The sequence below is a fragment of the Doryrhamphus excisus genome, chromosome 3, assembly GCF_030265055.1.
Source record: "Doryrhamphus excisus isolate RoL2022-K1 chromosome 3, RoL_Dexc_1.0, whole genome shotgun sequence".
NCBI classification, from domain to species: domain Eukaryota; kingdom Metazoa; phylum Chordata; class Actinopteri; order Syngnathiformes; family Syngnathidae; genus Doryrhamphus; species Doryrhamphus excisus.
This window is the reverse complement of record NC_080468.1, coordinates 6661100-6688133: the sequence shown is the minus strand read 5'-3', so window position 1 is coordinate 6688133 and position 27034 is coordinate 6661100. Positions and strand designations below refer to the sequence as shown.

Here is a 27034-nt window from a genome sequence, read left to right as displayed (position 1 = left end):
TCACAAAAAGGTTATGCCCATTCCTGGTGACCCCAGAAAGATCCAATAACATGCAGCTCTCAGTCCTCCTTTTGTTCCGTACTGAAACATATCCAAAGAATCTTTGCTTTAGTATCCACAGGAGTTGTTTTCTTTCCAAAAATAACCCTTCTCTAACAACAATCAGCCGTTTATAGTCCCTCTCTATGTGGGACAGGGAGCTTCCCAGGAGAAGTCCCCGGGTGGGAGAGGACCTCTGGACTGAGCATGTCCTTTGTTTAAAGGCTGAAACATTAGCTGTTCATCTGAGACAATCTGGCAATAGCGGTCTGTTTTTCTTCATGGCAATGACGCCCAAGAGGAGATGTACAGTGTGAGAAGACCAGACTCTCAGGTTCCAGTAGACGGGCAAGTACAGTGGACTGTAACTCTAGATGATGCAATGGGAGTGATTCCCAGGATGGCCCTGTGACCAGGAGACTGATCCCTGGTAACATACTTTGACGGCATTTTTTTTTTTGCTTGTTAAGGGGGATTATAATTTCTGGGGGGGCAATGTGTCAAGTGTAGGAGCTTAACCTCGTTCACATTTAAGACCAGAAGCTGTGGGAAACCCTTTAAGAACTGACAAGCTCCAAAACTGACTTTCCAGAGCTGATTTATTACCTCAGTCTGCTAGAAGTATCAGTGAGCGTCCATTTTATTGAGAGGGATGTGCTCTATTTAAACTTTTACACACTAACAAAAAAAAAATGTGACAGTTTTAGATACTACATTCTTGAAACTATATGACCGGCCTTGTCACCACTGTACTCGCCAGTGGTGTGTTTCCATTGTGAAACAAGGCACCATCACTGACCATTAGCTGACCATCACAAACTGATGTGACCGCCCCAGAGTCTCCAATCTTTATGCAGATTTAAAATAGCCACATAATTCAAACATAAGAAACCAGACTATACAATGGTACCTCGGTTAACATCCGCCTCAGTTAGCGTATTTTTCGGTTAACATCCAAAAATTTAGCAAAATTTTTGCCTTGGTTTGTGTTGGCCTGGTTGGTTGGCATTCAAAATGGCATCCGGTTTGTTTATGTCACACAAAAGAGAAATGTACCCCAGTTTAGAGTCTCCAATCTTTATGCAGATTTAAAATAGCCACATAATTCAAACATAAGAAACCAGACTATACAATGGTACCTCGGTTAACGTCCGCCTCAGTTAGCGTAGTTTTCGGTTAACATCCAAAAATTCAGCAAAATTTTTGCCTTGGTTTGTGTTGTCCTGCTTGGTTGGATTCAAAATGGCATCCGGTTTGTTTATGTCACACAAAAAAGAAATGTGATGGACAGTACCAAGACCAGGGCGCAAGACCTTTTAAAGAGTAGACCATTGTCATATCAGAGATATGTAAACAACACTCAACGCCCGCATTACATTATTTTAGCATTATTATGCTTTGGTTAGAGTCAATTTTGGTTTGAGTTTGACCTGCTGTTTGGCCTAATGACGTTAACCAAGGAACCACCGTATATGCTGGAAATTCCAAAGCACCTAAACAACAGGGCTTCCCTGATGCATTCCATACCTTTCTTGGTCTGCTGGATAACTGAAGGTGGAGGTGTGGCCACCTTCATCGCCAGACCGTAGGCCCCCCTGAATGAATGGCTGTCCCGCACAATGAAGCAGCCTGGCTCTTTGTCCTTTAAGACTGAAATAGCTGTGTGGTAGAAACATGATGATTGTGAGTTCCGACAAACTGAACTCAGAGACTAATAATGAGCCCACCTTGGTCTCTTGAGATGTCAGGCTTGTACCAGAATTTGGATGTGTCCTGTACAAATTTGACAGTAACCTGCTTGCTGTTAAGAACATCTGCAAGACAAACAAATCATGTGTGAATTGAGAGAGCTTATCAAGCGATATCTCGTAACGACCATAAGTTAAAGAGCTCACCTGGCAGAAGTGAGCCTGTTCCTGGCATTTGTGCAGACAGATCAGGTAAGACATTAGGAAAGGGGATACTCAGCGAGCTCCCACTGTGTGGACTTGAGAAACCACTTAGCGCCGGAGAGGCTCTTCCCAGTGAATTCTCCCCGTCCGATGCCCTCTTCTTCTCAGGCAGATGTGGGGGTTGCAATTGGTGGAGCTGTGACTGATTGCCATCCAAAGAGTTGAGTATATCTCTTTCCATAGCCCCGTTTCCGAGTACAGACAAGGTGGAAGTGGGACAATCCGAACTGTAACCTACACCCGTGTCCTCTTGCTCGTTAAAGCTTTGGGCTGGACTGTGGTTCAGGGTGTAGCAAGCCATACGGCTACGCTGGCTGCTACGAGGCGAGCTGTGGGCATTAGGCGCCGGGTGGACATGGTGGTGGCCATAGTCCTGTGAGGCAGAGCACTGGGGGGCTTGTCTAGCGGAGGGGATGTTGGTTGAAGAGGCTTGATGGTTCAGGATAGGATGTTCCCCCTGCCAGGACTGGTTCACTAATGGACTTCAAAAAAAGAAGGTCAGACGGTCAGTCCTTCTGATAACCAGCATTTTCAGTGTTTACTCCCTTCCTTTTCTTTTATTGCATGTTTGTCACACTTAAATGTGAACTTTAAGGCTCGTCTCAATTTTATCAGAAAACATATTGAGAAAAAAACCTTTGAGAAAATAATCTGTGGTCTGATGAGACAGAAGTACTTGGATCAAAAGTAACACTGTGGGTTTTCTCCGGGTACTCCGGCTTCCTCCCACATTCCGAAAACATGCTAGGTTAATTCCAAATTGTCCATAGGTATGAATGTGAATGTGAATGATTGTTTGTCTATATGTGCCCTGTTATTGGCTGGCAACCAGCCCAGGGTGTACCCCGCCACTCGCCCCAGGACCTCATGAGGATAAGCGGTAGAAAACGACTGAATAAATGATAAAAAGTTTTATTTAAAAACTGTATTTTGTGTTCAGTTGTGTTGTCATTGCCTAATATTTAAATGTGATTATTTGAAACATTTAAGTGTGACAAAAGAAATGAAGAAATCAGGAAGGGAGCAATCACTTTTTCACGGCACTATATCTTTACAAACTGGACTAGATGGAATTCTACCTATCTGTCCTCTGATGGGACCCAACCATGGCGGCAGATTGTGCAGCATTTAGCGTCCTGTGGCAGTTGATAGTAGAGTATGACACATCAACTCCAGCATGATTCATCATCTCTGAAAATCCCTGCGATTCTGTGAGAGGGACAGGAAAATTACAAAAACATGGCACAAAATACCCATATCATTTAGAAATACTGCCTTAGAGAAGATTTGTGGATTCAGTCCAATCTATGTTGTGGTTTAGAAGAACCCACAAGTCATTAATCTTCATAAAAACAGCTACCAATTACAACCGCCCCAAATCAGATTAAATAGAGTTGTCTGACATAAATAGATAAGAGCTGAGAATGTTCTTCTAAGCATCTCAAGCATTAGGGTTTCTTGCTGAGCAGCTGGTTTCTTATTGTTCCTATTTCTCACTGTTTACACAGAGACACTTTCAGGAGGGAGGGGACAAAAAAGTTGTTCTTTGTGTCATGCTTCCTGGCCCACAGTAACCATGGTGATGAGTCAGGACTGAATGTAGCCGGGATTCTTGCCTGGGTGTCTGGTTTTAAGAGGCACAGCGGGGGTACAATCAGTACGCAGAGGAAAAACTGCAGGCAACGGCAACCATGCAGGGAAGTTGAGTCAAAATGAAAAGGAAGTTGGATTCATGGCAATATCATGTGTTTGTTTATGGCCACTTGTAGATTTATGATGCTCCTGTGACGTGTGCACTGGGAAGGCAAAGACTGAGCCAGAGATCCTTTGAAAGTTTGACTTTTTGTTTTGTTTTCAGGCACTCTCACAAAAGCACAATTGGAAAGGACCTCTCTGTAAAGCTCTTCTGATTAGAAGGGCAGATTTGGCATGAAATCAAACAGTACAACAGTAGTTGCTGTGAACTTACCATGGTCAGTTCTATAGCCTCCATAAGACTGCATGCTGGGAGACGGTGTTTGCCGGAAGGAATGAGTGAATTCTGACATATTTTTCACTGGAAAAACAAAACAAAGGACACATTTATCACTGACAATGTTCAATTCGAATCGAATCGAATCCACAAATGAAAACAGAGAACAAACTGAAACCCCACATGAGCAAGCACTTGGAGATGGAGGCAAGAAAAACTCCCTCTGGGCAAAAAACCTTGGACAGAACCCAGGCTGTGTTGGGTGGCTGTCTGTCTCGACCAGTTGGGTTGAGATATAAAAACAATAAAAAAAATAGAGTCGAGGGATAGTTGGTAAGTCAAACCAGAACTCTTAGTCTTAGTCCTAGGAACATAGACGAGTGTGATACATATCAGTGTATCCGTGGTCAATTCTAACTAAATGCTTTAGCAAAAAGATGAGTTACAATAATCCAACCTTGAGGTCGCAAAAGCATGAACATATTTTTCTGCGTCTGTTGGTGGCAGGAATTTTCAGATTGTCTTTATGTTTCATAAATGTAAAAATGTGTAGTATTTGGCGAATAAAGGACGCTTATCCAAGACGACACCAAGATTTCTGACAGTATTGTGGGTTGTAGGTGCAAGACCATATCGGGTAGTAATACAATTTGCAACTTTTTCTATGAGGTTCTCCGAACCAGGGCCCATGATTTCAGTTTTATCTGAATTTAATTTAATAGTAAAAAGTTTGAGGTCATCCAGCTTTTCATGATATTAACTAAGAGGGACATATAAAGGCTGAACAATACAGGTCATAGGAAAGAACCCTGTGGGATGCCATGACTGACCTTCACGTGTCTGGATTCTTTATTACTAATGGATACAAAACACAAGCAAACCATTTCAATGCAGTTCCTTTAATCCGAAAGGCGTTTTCTAATCTCCGTATTAGAGAGTGTTAAATTAAGTTGTTTCTATAGTTCCAGTTGGATCTACACTGGATGTCTGGGCACCTTTGGGTGGATGGAGAATCTAATGTGACTCTTATCTGAGCCTAAACCCTGAAGACCACCTAATTCATTTCAACAAACCAAACCAACAAGAAGAATTTTGCACCTTAACTGGACCACTGAGTGGAATCACTGACTTGTTTGTCAGAAGGTTGTGAGGGTTCTCTACCGCCTAGCCTTCCAATCCAACACCATTCTTGGACTATGATGAAGCAGTCTTACTATCTTTTGCACTCAAAAACAGTCAATTGCTGCTCACCATAGGGTGTAGGTGGAGATATAGGGAAGGCAGGTGTGGGAGGAGTGATGTCACACCCAGCTTCAACCCCGCTGTCTGTATCTGGACCTTGTCCCCTATAATCAGCACTGTCGTTCCTGCACAACACGGTATGCTGCAGACAAAAAAGAAACACATTGTTTGGAACCACTGAGAGCACATGGAGGAACAAGGGTATGTTGTTAAATTTACCTCAGACTGTGACACACAGGGGGAGTATATCCTCTGGTTGCTGTACTCTGGCGCCACCCACCCTGAGCTGCAAAAGCTTGGGAGATCCGTGACATCACTTCCCTGACGACTGAAACTCCGAGTGACATCCCCGCACCCATCATTGAACTGCACAGCTGGACATTCACAGGCAAAAAAGAGGCAGATAAATGTTAGCTAGGACCTCACTAGACATGTGGCAAAATAGATATTCTTTTTAAAAAATGAGAAAAAAGACTCTTCCGATTGATAATATTCAGATTTGTTCCCTAAAGGTCGCTGTCATGTTTTGAGAGGACAGCTGAAGAATACTGGGTATCTACCTGGTGGTCCAGAGAACGCAGACTTTGTGTGTGTGTGTGTGCGTGGACAGTGGGGAACTAAGTGTCAGTGTGACTACCCTAAAGAGCGGCACCACTCAGCACCAGGGTGTTAATTTGAGCCCTCCCAGTGAGCTCCGGACTCTTCTCAACCCCCGAAGAATGCTAATGATGCCAAAGTGTTAATGCTGGGGATCATTTGTCACGCTGTCTGGAGAGCTGAGCATTGCTGTCATGCATAACTCATGGTGGTCACTTGGTTATTTCATAGGTGCCTTTAGTTTTTTTTCAGTGTTTTATTGCCCCCCCCCCCCCGTAACCCAAATAAAATATGAGCTCAAGCCTACATCCACACAGACCACAGCAAAGCCAGCGTTAATTTGCTCAATATGACAATGGAGTGGAAACAGAAGTTCAGAACATTCAGAGATTATTCCAACCCTGGAAGTTGTTATAGTGACTTGACCAAAGTTCGCCAGCAGGCTAGAGAAGTTGGCATGGCATTACTGGGCCATCTTTAGTGAGCAGCTAGTGCACACTGATTAAGTATATTCGGCCTGAAAAAGAGGTTCTGGATCACAAAGTCCGCCATGATTATATGTAACAAACAAAATGATCAAAACATGACAAAATACTGTAAGTATTGCATGTTATCATTTTACCTGCATGATCACAGAATGTATATGCTTGTCTGTACTCCATGTTGGACATTTTTTAGAGAGATTTATAGTCGAAGAAGATGTGTCCCCTGACGTTATGCTAACTGTTTTTCCCTCTTTAGAACACACAGAAAAGGGAAAAACACGTGTACTCGTGTTTCACGTTTTACGCATGATGGGCAAAATTCCCCCAAAAGTGTTTTCCCTTGAAGCCTTGTTCCCCTCCAAAGCAACGCTTTCCTGTAGCAGATATGCACAGACAGGTATGGCCTCCATTGAATCAAATAAAAAATATTTGCTTGCGGGCTCACAGTTCCTTACTTGGAAATTCCACAGGGCAAGCATCGCCCCCGCCTCTTGCCAACCACAAATACATACTGGAGTGTGATTAACACATGACCAGATGGATGACTGCCTTTCTCTCTGCCTCATTAGTTCCCAGCCAAAAAGAAAGACTGAGTGTATCAAAGCTGTCATTGACTATTCATACATTTAAAAAAATGAAATCTTATAACCCTGATATTCTTCTTGTAATGGCCTTAATTTAAAGAAGACTGTTATCTGCAACCTTTCTGATGCTTTCCACATTGTGGTTAATTACTTTATGAGAGTTGTTAGTGGCAGCGAACGGACAGTAATATTTCCGGTGCATGCCGTGTTCTGCAGCCCATGGTGGTTTACGATTCAATACACAGGTACATCGCAGACAAGTTGAAAACCAATCATGGCAGTTGGAGGTCAATTTCTGAAAATGGCAGAGAAAAGCCTAAGCACATAGAACGTGTTTAACTAATACCCGTGTTGGTGCGTCTGGATTTTTTTCTTCTTGTTTTATTAGTCTTTGTGTGAAATTTGCTTTGAGACACAGTCTTCAAAAAGGTCTGCCATCCCTCTCCTCATGTAATGTACTGATCCCCTGTCAGAGAGCTATGTGGACAAGCCTCAACAGCCTGCCGACCTGCGAAACATACCGAAAACATCTGAAAATCTGGCAACAACCCTGCTATTTCTGCCACTTAAACATGCCGGTGGGGAGACGGAGAAAAGAGTGAGCGCTGCTTACTTTACTTTGCAGTGGAGTTGATGAAGTAATGTTACGTTGTTATAAACCTGTATGAGCTACAGTGCTTGTTCTACCACAACAACACATTTCCTTACATGTCTTACCTGTCTGCTGTGTGTTCTTCTCACTGAATCTGACATCAATGCCGTTTGAGCATTTGGAAGCCGAGCTATTCAAGTGGTTGCCTCCGTTCTTCTTCATGGACTCGTTTTGGTTGGAGAGAGGCACAAAGGTGGGATCCAGGTCCATGATGAGCTGGTTAAGCTGGTCTATGGAGTTATCAATGTCCATCGTTAGAGATTTGAACTCCTCATCGCGTTTGTTATTGTTGTTATTGTTGAGCATCGCCTGTTCCTTGTGAGGAGCTGTACTTCTCAGAGAAGTTGAGTTCTGCTGCTCCATGGACAAGCCGTCTTTAGGTGAACTACTCCCTTGTTTGTTGCCTGGGTACCTTTCTGTGTCATTTCCATCCTCAGGCATGTAGATGAGCTGTTGCACAGCAACCATCTGCTGTTGACGGACCCATGAATGTGTGGAGTAGCTTCCCTGTCTGTATACATGCTGCTTTGGCACGGAAGCGCTGCTAGGGTTGGAAGTGACCACTGAGTTGCTCTTGGAGCCAAGATGGCCCCTTCTACCCTCACCATAATGTCTCTCAAAGTCCTCCATGGCAGAAGATGCAGGGTGATGAACGTGAGTCTGGCTTTGCTGCTCCTCCCCTCCAGGACTACCAAAGCCATCAGAGAGGAGGGAGTTCTGACTGCTCTTGTGGCAGGACGATGACAATGTCCCAAAGCTGTCAACACTATGCAGATCATTCCCTGTAATGACTTCATCATCCAAGATGTCAGTCTCCCTGTCTTGAGGATGTGGATCTCCATTAATATGCACTTGAGCTGGGACTATCTGATGGATGACCACTCTTGGGGGTGGATCCTCCATCTCCTCCAGCGAGGGGTCCTCAACTCCAAATCTGCTTAAAAGCCGTTTGAGCTGGACTTTCTCCTGGTGACTGGGGACCTTGTTGGAGCGGATGGTGGCAGACGTGACAGCAGTGGACAAAGGTGTGGGCTTGTCGGCCCAAAGGGAGGTGCTAGACAGGCCAGAATCGCTGCTGACAGAGAGGGCGTGGTCACTGTGGTCGGGACTGGAGGTCGCAGAAGTGGTGCAGGCCCCTCGGCCTAGCGTGGCCTCGTCTCCGTTGGGGTTTCTCTTGGTGGACGGTTTGTCCTGACTTAGGCTTTGAGTGCGAGGTACTGTAAACAAAGGAAACAAAATCTTAGGCATCATTAGATTGGTTGCGTTAGCAACGATATAATGATGATAAATCTATCCGCGTCTTTGTCCATCTGTTTGTTGCTGATGTTGCTGATGCAAACAGTTAAAATTTATTTAAAAGTGACCCAAATGGGGAAAATGTAACTCTTACAGGACAACCCTGATTCTCACCACAAACTAATACAATGTTTCAAAGTGATTGCTTTTGTATCTTGAGCATATGCATTGAGCATCATGCTAATTGTCAACCAAATCCTTTTTTTTACCAGTACAAGTCCTTTCCTATTGCCTGCTGTCGCCATGACAACTCCTTGCCTTCCATCAGGCATCTAGCAGAGTTTTCAACAGGGAACACATCTTCATGCTCAGGTTATATAACAGACCTCCAGTGTCTCCTTCTTGTGTGCAGCTGAGAGTCAGACGGCTCCTCGTTTTTGAGTTCTGACCCCTGCATTCCTCACATTGCTGTGATCAAGCCACCCTTCTCCCTGCCGACTACCCCTTGACCCCTGGCATATGTCCAAACAACCTATTTAATCCTCAAAAAGGGCAGGAAAACAACCAGAGGTCAGTCATTTGCGACAAGGCCGAGACACATCCATCACGACAAAGAAGCTAAACTTGGGTTAAACTAGAACTCTGTTCCAGGTTTCTTTCTGGTTCCCCAGAGGCACATCAATCTGTCACATTTAGTCCAAGACTCTGACCAAAAGATCTAAATACCAGACACGCATGATAATTCCCTTCCTTTCCTCCTCGTCCTGCTACTGCTGCTCAAAACCTCCTGTATGTATGACTTACCCCCGATTTGCACAAAGGGGTTGAACGTGCATCCGGGCTTGCCTAGCTCGACTCAGGCCTTCCACTCAGAGCTTTCCAGTAAAATCTTCCTCGTAACATTCCTCTCGGTGAGCAAGGTGCAAGCTGCTTTATAGACAGATGTTTCTCCTTCATTTTGCCCTATCTCACCCCATTTTTCTCCCATAAACTCCTACCTTTTCCTCCACATCCAGGTAAACACACAAGATAATCCACATCTCCAGGGAAGACAATGAGGAGCACGGGCCATGCAGAGACACCGAGGCGGACATGGCTTTCCCCCAGCTGCTAATGTTCAGGGTCAAATCACTGGAGATCGGGTGAGTTCTTTCTCTGTTGAGAAGGTGAGAGTGTTTGCACTCCACACAAGGAGTCCGATGGGGGGGGGGCCTTGAGAGTTCCAAATAAGGGCAGAGGAATGTAAACACGTGAGGCGGAGCTTAGAGGAAAGGAGGTGGGCTGGGGAACGGCAGTAACCCGACCTCTTGCCCTGCAATGGGGGACTACCCCACTGGAGAGAAAAAGAAGAAAGAAAGAAAAAGAAGAAAGAAAGAAAGAAACAAGGCGGCCCAGAAAGGAAGAGAGAATGAAAACAACATTCCTTGCAGCTCCAGACTGTTCGCTCTGCAGAAAAACTTTTTAATTAAAGCAATTGCCTTCTGCTGCAAGAAGTGGCAGCCTACTTGTTTTCTCTTCACTCCTGTGTGTCATTAAATCACATTCCTGCCATCTTGGCGTACAATATCAACCAGAAACAGATGTGACCAAAACTCAATTATAGGCTTCTGTAATCATGATTTACCTTAAAGATATGCACTGGCTTTAAGCAAACCTGGATGGGACACAGACCCTCAGTGTGAACTACAGCAACTAACAACAAAACTCTTTATTGGTGACCTTCATGACATTGGAATTATCCACCATTGATATTTTATAGTGACCCAGCCCTCAAATTGGAGGAGATCTGGTCAAGTGCAACTATGCGATTCCAAAAAACCCTCATTTCTTCAGTCCGAAATTCTTACATTTCCCACATCCTGAGTGCCAAAACCGTTGCTCAAAATTATAATGATGATGTTTCTTCTACCCACTTAGAAAATATCTTCACAAAGCAGCAACTACAGTGAAACCTCACTTTAAATCCAACCAAAATTGTTTCACTAATTACAGCACAACTTAAAATAGTTAATTAGCGATTAAATGATGACAGTATGGTTCAAATGTCAACTATTTAGTGCAATATTTCCATCACTGCCTCTGTTACTACCTCAATCATATTTATTTATTTAACAACCCAATACAATACACTCATATGTGACTTTACTCATCTGTATACACCAGTCATTATTTGCACTATGAACCATCTATCATTGCACTAAAATTAATATATCTACAATCTGTCTGCTCCTGCATATGCTCCTGTGCAATACTATGTGTATATTTTAGATATCTTGTATATATCTTGTATATATCTTGTTAAATTGTCTGTTTTACTCTACTTTTATATACTTTTTTTTTAACTTGACTATTGCACTGAAAGGAGAAGCTCTCCAATCTTGCTGTACATCTTGTATAATGACAATAAAGGCCATTCAATTCCATTTAAATAGATAGTAACTATAAATATCTGACAATACACACATTTGTCAAGGGAAAAGCTTCATGTTTTTGACAAAATGTAACCCAAGTAGAGCAGCTGGCATAGGCTCCAGCTCACCCGACCCTAATGAAGACAACCAGTATACAAAAAAGAATGAATACTTGGTACCAACATTCACATGATGGACAGACTGATGTTTTTAAATAGTAACATTCTGCATGGTTATCCAGTGAGCGATAAGAGGGGGAAAAATGCACCTGTTCAGTGTTTGTCCTTTAATAACCAACTTCAAAACGTTTACAGCTGCTCTCTACAAAGACGGTGGTTTGTCAGTAAACACCCACTTCTGGGCTGCTTTTAAATCCCAGTCTTAATTCACACATAGGGATAAACACACACCATTGAGACTGATTGGCAAAAGAAAATCCATTGAAGTAAATGAGTTTTTCCCCTCCCAACACACACCATCTTAGCACTTTTGTGGCAAACGTTTTTTAGGCTTCCTCAACGCAACCAGCTTAAGGGGGAGAAGGGTTTGCTGCATCTACTGGGCTGGTGAGAAGAAGATGTAGAATTCCCACAAAGGCCCGCTCGGATGTAGTGTTTACATGAGAAAGCACGGGTTGTAAATATCCCACATGAATGCTTCGAAATCAAGCGGAGAGAAAAATTGCAGCTTTGTTCACATCTTTGCTTGAGTGACTGCTCTTTTCATTGAATCTTAAATGTTTATGTGAAAGCTATTTTGAACGACGTAAAAGCAGAATAGCTCATTTTCAACAAACTAAACTTTCATAAAAACATCTTAGTGAATCATGGGAATGGGTGGCTCTGCATGTGAGTGGGTCTATTCTGGGAGGCTGTTGCGAATCGCGCGGTTGCGTGGAGAGCGCCGACCACAGTGAGGACAGCACACCACTGGCAATGGCGTCTCTGACTGCGGGTATGTGCAGGAAAGACGCGAGGGAGGGAGGATGATGGTTACTGCATGCCCATTCATTTGATGGAACAACAAAATAGAAACTCCCTGGGAACTAAGCGCTCCTGTACAACAACACAATCCAAAGACATCATTTCTGCTCATTTTCGTTTTCCCACCATAGTCTGAAAAAGTCTCCAAAAAGCACCAAAAACACCCTTTTTTTCATACTGTATGATGTGACTTGCAGCATTGTTGTTATTATTATTAACATTGTTACGGCGATTGAACTACATTACTGGTGTATTGGCACTTAGCCATAATACACAGACTCGCTACTAGCTGGCTCGTGAATTAGCTTCACCACAGACTTGCCCGTAGCAAATCAGACACTACCAAAGGGTACGGTACCTTCAGCATCACAGATGTTCTGGTAGGAGTCCCAGCGGATGAGCGGGTCGACAGTGTTGTAGTCCACTGTAACATCAACGCCGTTCTGCCATCTGTCAGCACCTGGGCCCAAAAGAAACATCGATGTTTATAATGAGCGCCTTTTAGTCGAACTCGGGGGAACATCACAAAATACTTTACTGTAATAGCTTCTGAAATGTCTCAATGGGGGATGAATGCAAAAGTCATCATATCCAACTGCGCTCATATTTTTTATCCATACATCCAACTTCCTTGTCTTTGGGATTTATCTTATGAGAAATGTGTATTTCCCATTTGTTTTGAACCAGAAAACCTGGTTCTTCTGCATAGATGTGTAGCTGCAGCTTATAGTTACCCCACTGGCATGCATGAGCCTAAATCTTGTCATTTAACGCACTACATGAAAGAACCAATGTCATGTTCTAAAATATTGTGCTTTAGTTTAAGTGCACACCCTCAGCTAAGTATTAAGAGAAAGTATTACTGGATATGACGACAGAGATGTGTCATTTGTCAGTACAGTCTACACAAACAACCGCTTACTTACACAAAATAAAACAAATTAGGACACTCATAAATTGTTACTTAAAGCTTGCGCTTCTGACTTTTCAACATGACCAACTAACGTTGGAAAGGCATCAGGCTTCAGCAACAGTTTGGTGGATATTCCAGCTTTGCCCATGTTCACAACATTCCCATATTTTCCTCTTGCATGTCGGGAATCTGCAACTCCAACCACTTCTGCCTAATGTTTGCATCTTTACGCAAGTTCAAACCTAAACATATATTTCCTGGAAGCAATCAGCATTAGCTCCTTGCTAACATGGTGAAATGTTCGACAAACAGCAAAGCAGGCAGAGGGCAAGCCTACAGCTTGTACCCGGGAACGCCCATATAAGGAAGTCTGGCTTACTGTGACGTCTCAGTGGGTCGTCATTAAAAAAAACTGAAACCGACTGTTCATAACCATCCCAAACTTATTTAAGGGCTCACTTCCAAATGCCAAAAATTATTATCTGAAACTTTGACATAGTTTAACAGGATAATACAACATTCTAACAACATTTATAGGTCAGAAGAGTGGAAAAAGGTCCCCTTTAAACACAATTTATGTTGCCTGTACAACTACAAAGCTCAAGTATTCTGCATTAAATACCAAATGCTGACAATATCGCTCTGTAAACACCTTCCTGTTGCCTCTCCATTCCGTGTCTGTCAGGGTGAGTAGTTAGATTTTATTTTTGTTTTATTGTACAATGCTTAATTTCTTAAAAAGGAAGCGGAGAAAACTACCTGGAATCTTCTCTGGTCCCTCAGAGAAAATCAGCTCTACTTTGCCATAATCTGGAAATCTGTGATCTGAAATACAGACATAAAATAAAAGCAATATGACAAACTGACAAGATACATACACAACATTCTTGTTATTGGCTTCTGGAAAAACAGATTATTGTTATCGAAGCGCCATGGATACTTAATTGAATTGCCATGCGCCTTCAAAAGTAGCAAGAGGAGCAGATGGCTTGTTGCAAACGAGTCAAGACCTGCACTCTGCTGGGGTTTTTTTCACCTTTGTTGGCAGCCTCCATGTCCTCTTTATCAAACATCAAGTTGTAACCCCGCACCGCTCCTGTGTGGAACTGCAGCTGGAAGATAACTTCGCGCTCAGAAGAAACCTCACTCTTATGGTAACATTTAATCTAAAAACGGAATAAAACAAAAATACAGAGAAGCTGAAAGTAAAAACTGATGTCATCGGGGCACTGTGTATTTTCCCTACCATTATGTCCCCTTTCAGAAGCTGGGCCGGCTCCAAGGTGACACAAATCCGCCCCCTGTGGCCTGGACCAATGTGACTGTCATCCACAAGTTTAAAAAGTGAGTTTTCATAGTACTTACAAACTCTAAATAAGCATTACACAGAATGATGGTACTACTTACTAGATTCCGGATGAATACACTGCTTGCATTGCCTGGTAGACTCTGACGTACGGTCGGCAAACTGGAAAGAAGGATTTTTACATTTTGTATTCACGATAAGTTATTTATTTATTTTTTTAGTAACGAACATGCAAAAAAATGATGCATTTACTGGTCTATGATACAGTCTATACAATCAGGTACCAGGATGAAATGCACATGGGCTATGTGTGTGTCTGAGTGTGTGCATACCACTTGTGAAGTACTCTGATGTGGTTTTGTCAAGACTAGCTACAGCTGTGTGTGGCGGTAAACAGAAATGACTTTTAACCTCCCGAGGAGTCAAAATTGGGTATTCCATGCAGGATGATGCAGTGCAGGAACAAAGGTGAGGTGTTGATCTTCATGGATCCGCTTAGAAGACTGTTGAGGATCCAAACATACCTAATAATACGGCAGAAATAAATCAAAGTTATATAGTCAAGTTTGCGAAGATTGATTGCAATGATGTGTTCATTGTGTCCCAACATTTGCTGCAGCTTTCCAAATGGACTACTTTGGTACTAAAAAAGCAAAAGTGGTAGCAAAATATTGACTCATCTTAAGCGAAATTTTATGGTTGTGTCAGCTTGCTTATTAGCTGTCTTTAAAAGCAATGTCAGCCTCAAGTACTATAACTACTTCAGATACTGTAACTACTTTGACAGCATCTTTTCTTAGTGTTAGTTATGTCGCCTTCACTTTATGGCTGTTTATGTTGTTAACAGCTTCATTATCGGAGTTGTGTATACATATAGCACACGGTTTTGTTAGTTAGCTTCTTATGCTAGTTGTGTTAGCTTCTCTACCGGCAAGATTTACTAACACAGGTTTCAACTTACGGTATGACTCCTTTAACAAGTTTTGTTTTATATTTTTACTGGTCCAAAATGGCCAAATAGATGGCTAATGTTTTATTGTATGTTAGTTGTGTTAGCTTATAAGCATCCATTTATCAGCTACATTAGCTTCAAGTGTCATAACTATAGTTGCTAGACTGTTAGCTTCTTTTAATTGTCATTTTAGCTAAGTCAATTAAGCAATTTTTGTGATTCAAAATGCTTAATTTAGCCCAAAATATATCTAAATACTATACTTGAGTATTTTTTAATAAATAATAGGTCATACTTATATATCGCATATAGCATATATTTTTTACAGCACTGGTCAAAGCACAACATGGCGAGGGATTACTGTATACTTGAGTGTTTATATGTTGGTTTTTACCGCTTCTGTGACGGTGTCATCAGAGCAGACACCTTGTCGTCGTAGTATTTCCTCATAGCGAAGCGGTCCAGTGCCTGATCAGCACTTTAAAGGAAGAGAGAGAAGACAATTTATTAAACATTTCCAGCAATGATAACTCAAGTTAGAGAGGTTAAACTTGTGCTGCCCTTGTAATCAAAGTTTGTTAACCCTGACTTGTACAAGGTCAGCACAGACACACATGCATAGCTACACATGCATAATAGAGAAGAGTGAAAGTAAGCGGAGAGACAAGGGATTCCCGTAGAGAGGAAGAGAATGGCAGCTTTAAGTAAACAGGGAGGCGGGGAAGAGGCCACAGAGGCTGGAGTGTGTGCACAACTCGGCCATTCAGGCAACCCTAAAACCAACAAGAGTGGGGGCCTTTTCAACCAGGCCCTCGTGCCCCCCACCCCAAAAAGGGCAAATCTATTCCATTGTAAAGCCACTGTTTTCCTATCTCTTCCTCTTTTCCCTCTTTTTTTAGGCCTTTTGTCTTTCACCTTTCCAGAGCGGGTCTGAATAGTTTTCACGAAAGTGACACTGTGGCCGCCAGCTATTACAGTCACCACTCCTCTCAAACTCATTCATGAAACTCTATATGAGGTGAATCATCACTTAAATTGTGTGGTTTGCCTCCCTATACCCCCTGTTTGTCATCTTTGAATCACCTTGACCTTGAATTACAAGGGGTAAATAAATGAGACAAGGTGGAGTAGACATATTTTGTGGTCCTCCCAATGAGTCACGTCACATTGTTGTGGTTTGTTCGCTGCTGACAGGGAGTGGGCCAATGACAAACGCTGACAAGAACCCACAGTAGACATTTACTGATACACGAGTGCTTACCTGGCAGATACATCGGTGAAATGGACAAAGGATGAAATGACAACACCGATTCGACCTTTGCCGCCCTAGGAAACAGGATGAGAGCAGATGATTAATCACACTAAAAAGGCATTTTAAATACTTTATCTTACCGGAGTAGAACCTGCAAGGTCAAACACAATCTACAATGCCATTTGACCTCAGATTTTTTGCAGCATTTTTTTTTCCTTTTGGAAATAAGATTTTGTGTGATTTGAGCTCAGTGAGTATCTTAACCAGGGGTGTCCAAAGTGCGACCCAGGAACAAACTGCGGGCCCACAGCTCTTTTTTAATAGGCTTTGGCAGATTCTTGCAGGAGTATGCTGCAGCCTATCCCACCTGACTTTGGGCAAGAGGTAGGGTACACCCAGGACTGTTCGCCAGGCAGTTGCAGGGCACATGTAAACAAAAACCATTCACACTCATGGACAATTTAGAGAATAACCTAACATGCATGTTGGAGGAATCCGGAGTACCTGGAGAAAAATTAAGCTGTGGAAAAAGTTCCAATACAAATGGTTCACAAGAATAAATTTGATATAAAAAATTAGCAAAAAGTGTATTATAAGGAAAAATACCTACAGGTATAACACAAAGCTTCAAATGGAGGCTGCTTAAACTTTCAATCCATTCAATTTCTTATCATATCTACATGGGTTGGTTTTCTAAATATAAAATATAAAAATTCCCCCTGCCACTCTACAAGTGTTGGGCTTTTTCTTTGGCTTTAGTTTTTTATTTTTTTCTTTGACGTTTCACCACATGCCAAAAAGGACAATGTGCTCATAACATTAAACAGTATTGTGACATAGGAAAGACTATGGCTATTTGGTACAAATGACCAATGCAATCCATTAAATATCACTTATAGATATGTTTCCCAAGCAGATGCTAAAATAATATGTTAGTGAAAGCAGCAATTGTTTACAAATGATCCACTATAACTCACCCTGCAGTGTATAACAACGACGTGAAGCGGGTCAGCATTGAGCCAGCTCTCCATGGCTTTACAAATGGTGCAGATCTTATCCAAAGGTGGGGCGTGCAGATCGGGCCAGCCTGTATCCAGAGTCTAAAAACAACAACATAGTGTGAATCCATCTTATATGTTTCATAACCTTAGATGTTGAAATTCATGTTTCCATAATTGAACCGCAGCTCCCCAGTGTTGGCAGCACTCTAGCATAGGGTTGCATATAATTTTGCCCAGTAATTAAGAAATGGATGTAGCTTGGCTGACTTTTCTAATGGCATGTCAGCCTCTGCACACATTGCAACAAAATCATAAACAAACTGTCACGCATGTGATGAATTAAGGAAGATTAAGGATGATGTAGTCACAAATGCAATTCCAACTGCATATGTATATTATATTATATTTTCTACATGCTTATTTTGTTTAGACGGACATGGGGCAAACAGTGCTCTTATTTTTACAGAGGTGTGGAGAATGTCTATTTACATCAATGACGAGCTGCGTTAAAAAATACATTTTTTAAATAAAAATAAATCTCATATTTTTTCACTCAGAACCTGCACGTCATCATCGGGTAATGTAAAATGTTACATTAACGCAGTAAAACACAACACAGTGAAAATAGACAGACACACTAGAATGCTAAACTCAGCTAACCCCCGCTAGCTTCCATTCACGCTCCTTAAGAGGAGGTTCCACCAACTTCTGTCGGTTTTGATCGCCATTTCAACCCGTATAGGTCGGGGGAGGGCTGTTTAGTGTTTGTATCCGTTTGTATCATACAATTGAGCCAACCACCTGGGAAATACTCCCCCACAATGACACAATGACATTATTCATTCACATGATGCCACTTTCAGTTAAACCAGCCCATCCTTGCTGTCTTTGGGCGAGAGGTGGGGTACACCCTCGCTAGCCGATCGCAGTCAATAAAAGTTAATAGAATTTTTTTAAATTCTGGAGACATTCAGACATTTAATCTAAGAACTTTGGTTCTTAGGGTGCTCATTTAAACCATGCAAACCTTTCTGACCGCACCTCTGAAAAGAATCAGAATCGAGAATTGCTAGCAACTGGAATCAAAACAAGAAATAAGAATCGGAAATCGCTCAAATTCAAACAATGCCCAGGCCTACTCATGCAGCCCCAGACTAACACATCAACTGGGAGAAAAAATAAAATAAAAAAAGAATGTTTTGACCAAATCCGCAAATTTAGGGGACTGTACTATGCAGAATCGTGGCTGTGTGCAGATCCATTGTATCCATCCCATGAGAAGATATACTATGATTAAAAATGATGCTTATGTCAGGGGGTGACCTCTGTGAAATACTGTAACATTTGTGAAGTAACAAAACATTACCTTTGGATTCATTTTTGACAGGTCCTGCCTTTTCTCTGATAGGTTGATAATCTGAGGACAACAAAAGAGTCAATTTGGCATTGATTCTTGTAACAGATAAAGTTGCAGATAGGTGAACATGCCAAAAATCAATACTCAGTCAACATCCATGCAACAATGACATCAATGCTGTCTGCACTTTGACACCTGACTACAGCATCACAACGTGGTACATCACCGACCAGGTAATTGTCGGCATGCTTGGACTTCAGCATTCGAGTAACATCCTTCAGGTTGTGAGCATAGATCTCTTCCAGGCATCCCAGAGGGAAGGACACGGCAATGATGCGCTCTGTGATATAAGTCAAGTCCAGCTCGTAACCCTCCTCCATGTTGAATCTGGGTCCCTCCTGCTGAAAGAGAGGAACTATACCAGTGAATCGGGGCCTTCATGCTTCACACCATCGCCGCCAGTGACAGGTGACTTTGCTCGAGCAAATATTTGATGGTCAAAGTCCTCTGCTCTTGTCATTGTGTCCCAAGTTTCCCGCCGATATCTTTGCAAGAATGACCTCAATACCAGATTGTGTCGTAGAGGCTGTGTTGTTTGCACAGTAGCGGTCGACAGTTTAGTGAAACGAATAAGCGATGTATCATCATGTTTGTCTGGAGAGATTATAACCCTTATCTCTACTGGGAAGATAGTTTGCTAACAACGACATAGGATAAAATCCCTACAGTTTTTATTAATCCCATGGTAAGGAAGTTCTTGATCTCATTCATTCATTTTCTAGACCATTTGTCCTCAAAAGGGTCCCAGCTGCCTTCAGGCAAGAGGAGGGGTACACCAAGGACTGGCTGCCAGTCAATCTCAGCTCACCTTGTGACAAAAGAACCACATCACATTCACACCTATGAACAATTTAGAGTCACCAATTAGCCGAACATGCATGTTTTTGGGAGGCACACCATATTAGCCATGAATCCCGGAGTGTCACTACTTCATACACAATTCATACTACTGGTGTCTAAAGAACTACACACACACAGCAACACAATAGTTAGTTAAAAACAGAGAATACACTACCAATGTATAATGCAGAACATTAACCAACTAACCATGTGCTACTTGTGTAACTCTGCTACTCACGCAAAAAGGCTTAATAGCTAAGAAGATGCTCACTCTCTTCTGTGTTTCATACACTTATATGTCAATTTATCGAGGGCTCATAATTACATTTCTCAGAATATTCTGAACTGCTGTTTTGATGATAGTAACATTGGTAACATTGAGATGAATAATGATGTTTAGTTGGCATATCATGGTGTATCATGTTGTTCTTCTTCAGACTGCAAAATACTTCACACTGAACAGCGGTAGCTCTCAAGGTTAATCCCACATAATCAATGCAGAAATGCAGAAAATTGATGTAAAACAATCCGACAATCCGATGTCTCACTCAAATATTCTAATACTTCTAAATGACTCAAGACATAGAGCAGCTGTCAACATCTTCGTTAAACTTTATGACTAACATAAAGTCATTTATCCCTTGGCGCCGGGAAGATTTTTTTGACACATCATTGGGATTGTATCCAAATAACAAGCAGTTTTCCCAAATGAATGCCAAAAGATATCATCGTTCTGGAATGACCCTGATTTTTAGCTTTGATTAAACTATTGACAGTCAAGAATGTGTCTGACAGTTGATTCTGAAATGACTGCAGGCATCAACCCAGCACTTTGAAGGGGGGCAGAGAGGGAGTCATAAAGTGGGAACATTTCAGCCGAGGCTTAAACCAAGCCTCCGAGCGGAATGAAAGAGGCCATGTGTCTGAAGAGGTCATCACTCGGGGAAACAGAGCTGGGTGTTTGGTGTGTGTGTCGAAGCCTGGCCAAGAGGTCCTTAGGGATTGTTGGAACTAATGGTGGGGTTAGTCTTTTTCCCTTGAGACACCCAAGAAAAAAAACTGTTGACTAATGGGAAATTAATGAACAGGTTGGCCAGTACTTAGTATCCGTGTATCTCCAGGGCAGGGATGAGAAATGTGGGCTTTGTACTGTTTTGGATGTGTCAAAGTGCTTTGCTAACTAGAGATTAGATTGGAATCTAACCAACACTTAACCTCTGTGTGACCTAGTGTTGTGAAAGTCTTAAGTTTATTTGGTGTGCCAATCAAAAGTGGAAAAAAATGCTTCACGCAAGAGTAAATATTGCATGCTACATGACTTAGCTAGAGTACAAGGGTGAGAACAGACATAACTAGACAATCTTAAACAGTCAGCACCAAATTGCACGTTGTGTATATTCATTTCTGAACAGCCTGCTACCTCCTGAGCCATGGCTACCATATTTTCAAAAATATAACTATTAATAAATCACTCTGTTTCGTGGTTGTGTACGTTTTATTAGAAACTAGAAACGCATCTCTAGTCTGCTCATCAGTGGAACCACACTTCCTCCCTGTCACCAGACGACACGATGTACTTTCACGGACACCCCAGACTCAAAACATGTGGATTATATTACTTGGTGTCTTTGAACGCAACCCTTCAATCCTCTCAATAGTGCTGTTAAAGCGTGATATAAAGAGACCCATGTTAGGCAACGGTATTTTTTGTGGTATCTTTTAGCTTGATTTAAATTTTCTGTTCATTTGGAGCTGTCAACATACAAATACTGCATCTGTAATTGTGTTCTGTCATTTATCTTTCTGTTCATAAAATACAGTAAAAATGGGCATACTACTTAATTGCACACGGTGATTATTCATTATTAAAGATCCGCTGTGGCGACTCTGTAAAAGCCGAAAGAAACAAACATTAATTTGAAAACTGTGATTAATTTTTAAATCCCTAAGTAAATATATGCATATATAAGCAAATTGTATAATTTTTTTGCCTAAATGAACAGAAACGGCTAAATGAACAAAAATACAAATATAAGGCATTCACAAGACATGATCAAAGATATAATAATGTGTAGTACTCAACACTAGACACCAGGTGTCAGTAATGTTACTGTAATGTTTGGTGACGTCAAAGCACCAGACTTAATCACTGCAATAGGCTTTATGGCAGGTTTTAATTATCTCACAATAGTTACAATAATCCCTAATAAAAACACAAGCTGCTGTTGTAGACATAAGTAATGTCAAGCTAAAGCTCAACTCTGAACCCCGCCGTCACTTCCTGTCCGTCCCATTATTCAATTCAAGAGAACACATTTATAGCAACACACACAAGCAGGATTTATGTCTTAAATGGCTTATTTACTCTTTTTATGAGTGTAAAGGTGATTATAATGTTGGTGTTAGCTCATTTCTAGAGGACTCTAATAATGTTCCAACATGTACTGTATTTACAAGGTTGTGTACAGGTTTTTTATGCTCTAACTACGAAAATATTCCATTTATAAATTAGGAATGCTACTTCACAGGCCTTCACTTATCGAGTCTGGAGCCAATTAACCGTGATAAATGTGGATTATTGTACTGTGTTCCAACTGGTGGTCTATTTACTCATTTCACACCATTTTGTTATCCGTCTCTAAGCCCTTAGCTTTATCCAAGACCCTTCCCTCATTCATTTTTGAAGTTGAGGTGAACAACTTGTCCCGGCAAGCACTAAAAGAAAATTGCTCTTTAATTTGCTTTTGTTCTGGTATGAGACACAAAATGAACTCACAAAGGTAGAAAAAGCAGTGTGCCAAAGGAGCTCAAATGGCCCATGGCCACCCATGATTGTGTGAGAGTTAGGATGGCGGCAATGCAAAGTTTCTAGCAATACCACCAAAAAAAAAAAAACCCTAGTGATCAGGTCTGCTGTGAACAAGCTGTGACAGATTTATTAAGGTCAGGATGTTTGGGGGATTTGGCTGTGTCTGCCTCCCTTTGCCCTGCAGCTCTTACCCCTATAAGTAAGACTTTGACTAAGCTGCATGCGTGCACAAGATGGCCCCCTAAAAGTTATGTTTATGGGTAAAATCTCCAGGAAGAGAAGCATATAAAGGGCTTACCTCTGTTAGAAGCCACACCCTTCACCTGGCCACCACTTTATTGTGGAATATTCCTTACAAGCAGCTACAACGTGAGATAAAAGTTCCAATTCCAAATCGGCAGAGATAAGGTTTAAATCATGAACTAATCATGTGGACGTTGGTCTTGTGGTTGTTTTTATATGTGGAGTTCATTGTGGTGACAAGAGTTGGCAAAAACCTTGCATACTTTTCAAGGAAAGGCTATCGTATTGGGTTGAGCCACTGTGATGTTTGTTTGTGTCTGATTCTGCCGGTTGCTACATGTCGACAGGCTCCCGGGCTGTGTTTTCCATCAGTGATGTCAGTGTGGTCATCATCATCGTGTGGATTGCTTTTACATATTTGTGAAAATGACTCATGGAGACAGGATAAACAAGCTTCAGGAGGCAAGAAATGTTTTTTTTTTACATAATGTATGTCATGAATTGCGGACAAAATCCACTAAATGCTATTCAGCCATGTTATTTTTTGTCTTAGTCTGATGAGTTTTCTTAGCTTGATGATCTGAAACATTTAACATACCAGCTGGGATTAAGTTAACAGGTTTTTTTTTTTTTTTACAGATGAGCAATATTTGTGAGCAATATCTGCATGGGTTGGTTTTTCCAAAATGTCCTTAGAGTTTACTGTATGTGGCCTTCGCTGGGGAAAGTTCGGACACCCCTGCTATAGTCATGGGAAAAAATTAGGCCAACCCATGGGGTCACGTGACATGTGGCACCACCTAAAGGTTCTGCTCAACATTCTTTGAAAAACATGCAAGCACGTATGTAAAACAAAGTTTTATAATCATGATATACATGGTCAACGGCTTACGGCCAATTACTCTAGTTGGTAGGTCCCGCCCATGCCTAGCAGAAAATTGTTTTGCCTGATGGATTTGCACCCAATCCAAAATGTTGTGGTGATTCTAATCACCATCAAGTTACTGTGCGTATTGTACAGCGCATTCAACTGTGTGAGAACTTTCTAGTACAGACTACAGACGACCATATTTGACTCTCAATGTGACACAACACACAACGGTCAGTTAAGGACATTTAAGCCCCACTGCAGGCTGTGTCGGTCTTATGACTGTAAAAGTACCTTGAATCCAAAACAAAATCACACAAAAAGCCAACAGGATGTCTGGCTGCCTGCTCTAAATTTAGGCTGCATTTTCTCTTATCAGCTTCATGTCATTGTGCTATGAGCACTTCTTGACCTCCCGGATTTAGATTCCTGCTAGTACTGGAGTTCAAATCTAATAGCCACCTAAATCATCCCAAGTATTCAAACTCTGCCTCCCACTGCAGCAAAACATATCCAAAGTGACATAATTTGGAGAGGGACAAGGCCAGAATTCCATCCTGCCTTTTCCTGCTCTGTCCTCAGCCTCGTACAGCAGCTGTGACACCCATTTGCAGCAGGCTGAAAAACTGAAATAAACAAAACCATAAAAACTAAAGCAGAAAAAGCCACAAATTGGGTGATTTGGTATTTTGAGCAAGTTTATATGGTAACGCTGGAAAGCTAACATGTACTTGTCACATTTTTTATGAACAGGGGAAGAAATAAAATCAACATAAGCCTCTCTCTATGTGCAGCCTTAAAGCTCCAAAAGTACTCCCTTATTATCCTTCTCTATCCCAAGGTCATGTTGGAATGTGTCCCAAAAATGGATTACGTTCCCACTCTCACTCCATGTTCATCCCAAAGCATTTCGGTTCCTTCCTCTTTTACTTTAATGGCTTACACATGTCAGCCAAGTGGCACACAAAATCAGAATTGTACATTGCTGCTTGTTTCTACAAGAAAAGCTTTGATAAAACATTCCACTGTTCTCAAATATCTTAATTTTTATTTTTCTGCCCAAAATAAGATGAAAAATAAATAAACAAATCAAGAATAAAGAAAATCAATCAATCAGTACTAAATAAATATAATAATAATAATAATAATAATAATAATAATAATAATAATAATAATAATAATAATAATAAAATGGCAAATAATAAAAACTCAAGAAACCACATATAGTTGGTGGGTAGACAAATTATTTTTTTCAGATTAAAATTAACAAAGCATTATTAGAGCCCTGTAGACATGACAAAACACGACTATAGTCACATTTACACTCTTTTTATTTACAACATATTGCGCAACTGCAGGGTCTTGAGACACATGCTAACTCGCAAACTAGAGAGCTAGCGACCTAAACGGTAGCCTTCAAGTTATTTCCTTTAAACTTAAATAGCCAAAAACTTACCACTTCCACACGGATAGGGAGGTTAACTATTAACAGTTATTTAACCTTTGACATGAACGTTAATCAAACGTAATAATTTTTCCTGGGTACATGATACCATACAGCATCCATATCAAACTTGCGCGGGCCGCACTAACATTAAACTTTCATATCAAGGCGGGGGCCTCAAACTAGTGTCCTGCGAGCCACATTTGGCCCGCGGGCCGCGTGTTTGAGACCCCTGTCATAAATAGAAGCCACAATTGCCAGTTCAAAATTATTTCTCCTGTCTGGCTTGGTCTGTAATTAAAGCAAATCTTGAAAGAGATCAGCTCGCTATGGGAATGACCTGCTGCTGAAAAGAATGATGAAAATGGAGGCGTGTGTCTCAGTTTAAGGCAACTAGTGATATACTGTAATCAGGGTCCAGAGGACTGGAAGTAGGCTTGTACATGTCATCAGAATGATGGCCACCCTCAGGGGAGCATGAGAACGCAGCAGCTGTGGTGTTCCATGAAATAGTAGATCAAACATTCGACAAAAGTAGCAAAAAACAAAAAACAAAAAAGAGCCTTGTTTATTTTTGGCGCTCCCGGCTACAGTCTTCCACAATAATGGCAGCATATGGTTCACATTATGACCTGCGCCATTGAAGCAAGGAAATGAGAGTGAGTCACAGAACGTTCAATAACCAGGATAAAAAAAGACTTTCACATCACTTTGAATGACTCCCTTCTCTGTCCACTGCTGAAAGAACACATATCCACATATGCACACACCTTAGTGGGACACAGCCAATGTAAATACTGTGAGAAGTTGCCTGTTTTGCTATTGCAAAACCGATGAAATGACAAAAAAGACTCCACTGTGCACCACTGTAATCCTTCCATGAACTTGCAGTGAGCAGGCAGAGGTTAAAATCCTCCCTGTTTGGCAATGATTGACAGTGTAGAAAAAGGAGAAAAGTTCAGCCTTACCTTTGCAGACAGCATGGAAGCTACTTTGGAGTCTTGCTTTGCCCTCCTTTGTCAGTCAAGAGGTGCAGAAAAAGAGAACGGAGGACGTATGTTAAAGAGCCCTCAGCCCGTCATTGAGCTCACTCATCAGAGCCCCTCTTTGCACAATCAGGGGCTCACGATGTACCCCAAACACGTCTTGTTCTTCTTTGTTTTAAGTCCTAAACCACACACAGCGAAGTGGCGCACAGAACAACCACTACAACACACACTTCCTCCACAAGTCGAAGCTGCGCGCTGCAGCCACCACAAGTCCGGGCATGGGATAGTCCTCCCACTGCGCCACAGGGCCGTCTCCCACCGGTTCCCTCCTCTCCCCCTCCCACTTAACCCCCCCCCCCCCCCCCAACCTATTTCTCTCGCCATTTGTTCACACGCTCACGTCCCCCAGACCCCCGACTGCCATACAAATGAATTGATATGTATGTGCGCCTTCTATCAAAATATTTTTTTCAAATTGGGAATTTCTTGTATGTGCCTTCCTGTATGCAAATAATACTTTATATTTGACCAAGTAAATCCAAATAATTAATAATAAACTATATTTTATGCACATATTTATTTCAAACAGTGACATTTTTTAGATTGACCTACTGCCTGATGGATTGAGTCTGATCAAATTGACTCTTATATTCTAAATGATTATTCAAAGTGATATAAATTCAAGTGATATTCAAATGACCACGTTCATATTTGATTGATTTTATCAGCATTATCAGCATTTTAGCAACAAAACAGCTAGTTTTTATTTCATGTAATGTGCATTCACTGGGGGGAAATATGTAGCAATAACGTTTCTAAACCTGAAGATTAGCGCCACCCAGTGGTA

The 27034-nt window shown here is 41.6% G+C and overlaps 1 protein-coding gene across 3 annotated transcripts in view; it reads right to left on the bottom strand.

Annotated features, from left to right (window-relative positions):
• LOC131125256 (tensin-3-like) overlaps nt 1-26471 on the bottom strand; it is a 29418-nt gene extending 2947 nt beyond the window's left edge. Inside the window, exons 1-20 of one of the 3 annotated variants that reach the window (XM_058066614.1) lie at nt 26167-26471; nt 19165-19335; nt 18944-18994; nt 17554-17676; nt 16586-16650; nt 15719-15802; nt 14784-14896; nt 14474-14534; nt 14313-14388; nt 14103-14232; nt 13826-13891; nt 12512-12613; nt 7589-8740; nt 5425-5579; nt 5215-5347; nt 3961-4047; nt 3071-3200; nt 1935-2473; nt 1767-1853; nt 1567-1698 (exon numbers count right to left, since the gene is read on the bottom strand). In XM_058066614.1, the coding sequence (XP_057922597.1) occupies nt 1567-1698; nt 1767-1853; nt 1935-2473; nt 3071-3200; nt 3961-4047; nt 5215-5347; nt 5425-5579; nt 7589-8740; nt 12512-12613; nt 13826-13891; nt 14103-14232; nt 14313-14388; nt 14474-14534; nt 14784-14896; nt 15719-15802; nt 16586-16650; nt 17554-17676; nt 18944-18994; nt 19165-19335; nt 26167-26181 (3472 nt within the window). In that variant the 5' untranslated portion in view covers nt 26182-26471. The remainder of the gene's footprint in view (nt 1-1566; nt 1699-1766; nt 1854-1934; nt 2474-3070; nt 3201-3960; nt 4048-5214; nt 5348-5424; nt 5580-7588; nt 8741-12511; nt 12614-13825; nt 13892-14102; nt 14233-14312; nt 14389-14473; nt 14535-14783; nt 14897-15718; nt 15803-16585; nt 16651-17553; nt 17677-18943; nt 18995-19164; nt 19336-26166) is intronic. The other 2 variants (XM_058066615.1, XM_058066616.1) reach the window with 2 other exon arrangements.
• Nucleotides 26472-27034: the final 563 nt, after the last annotated feature.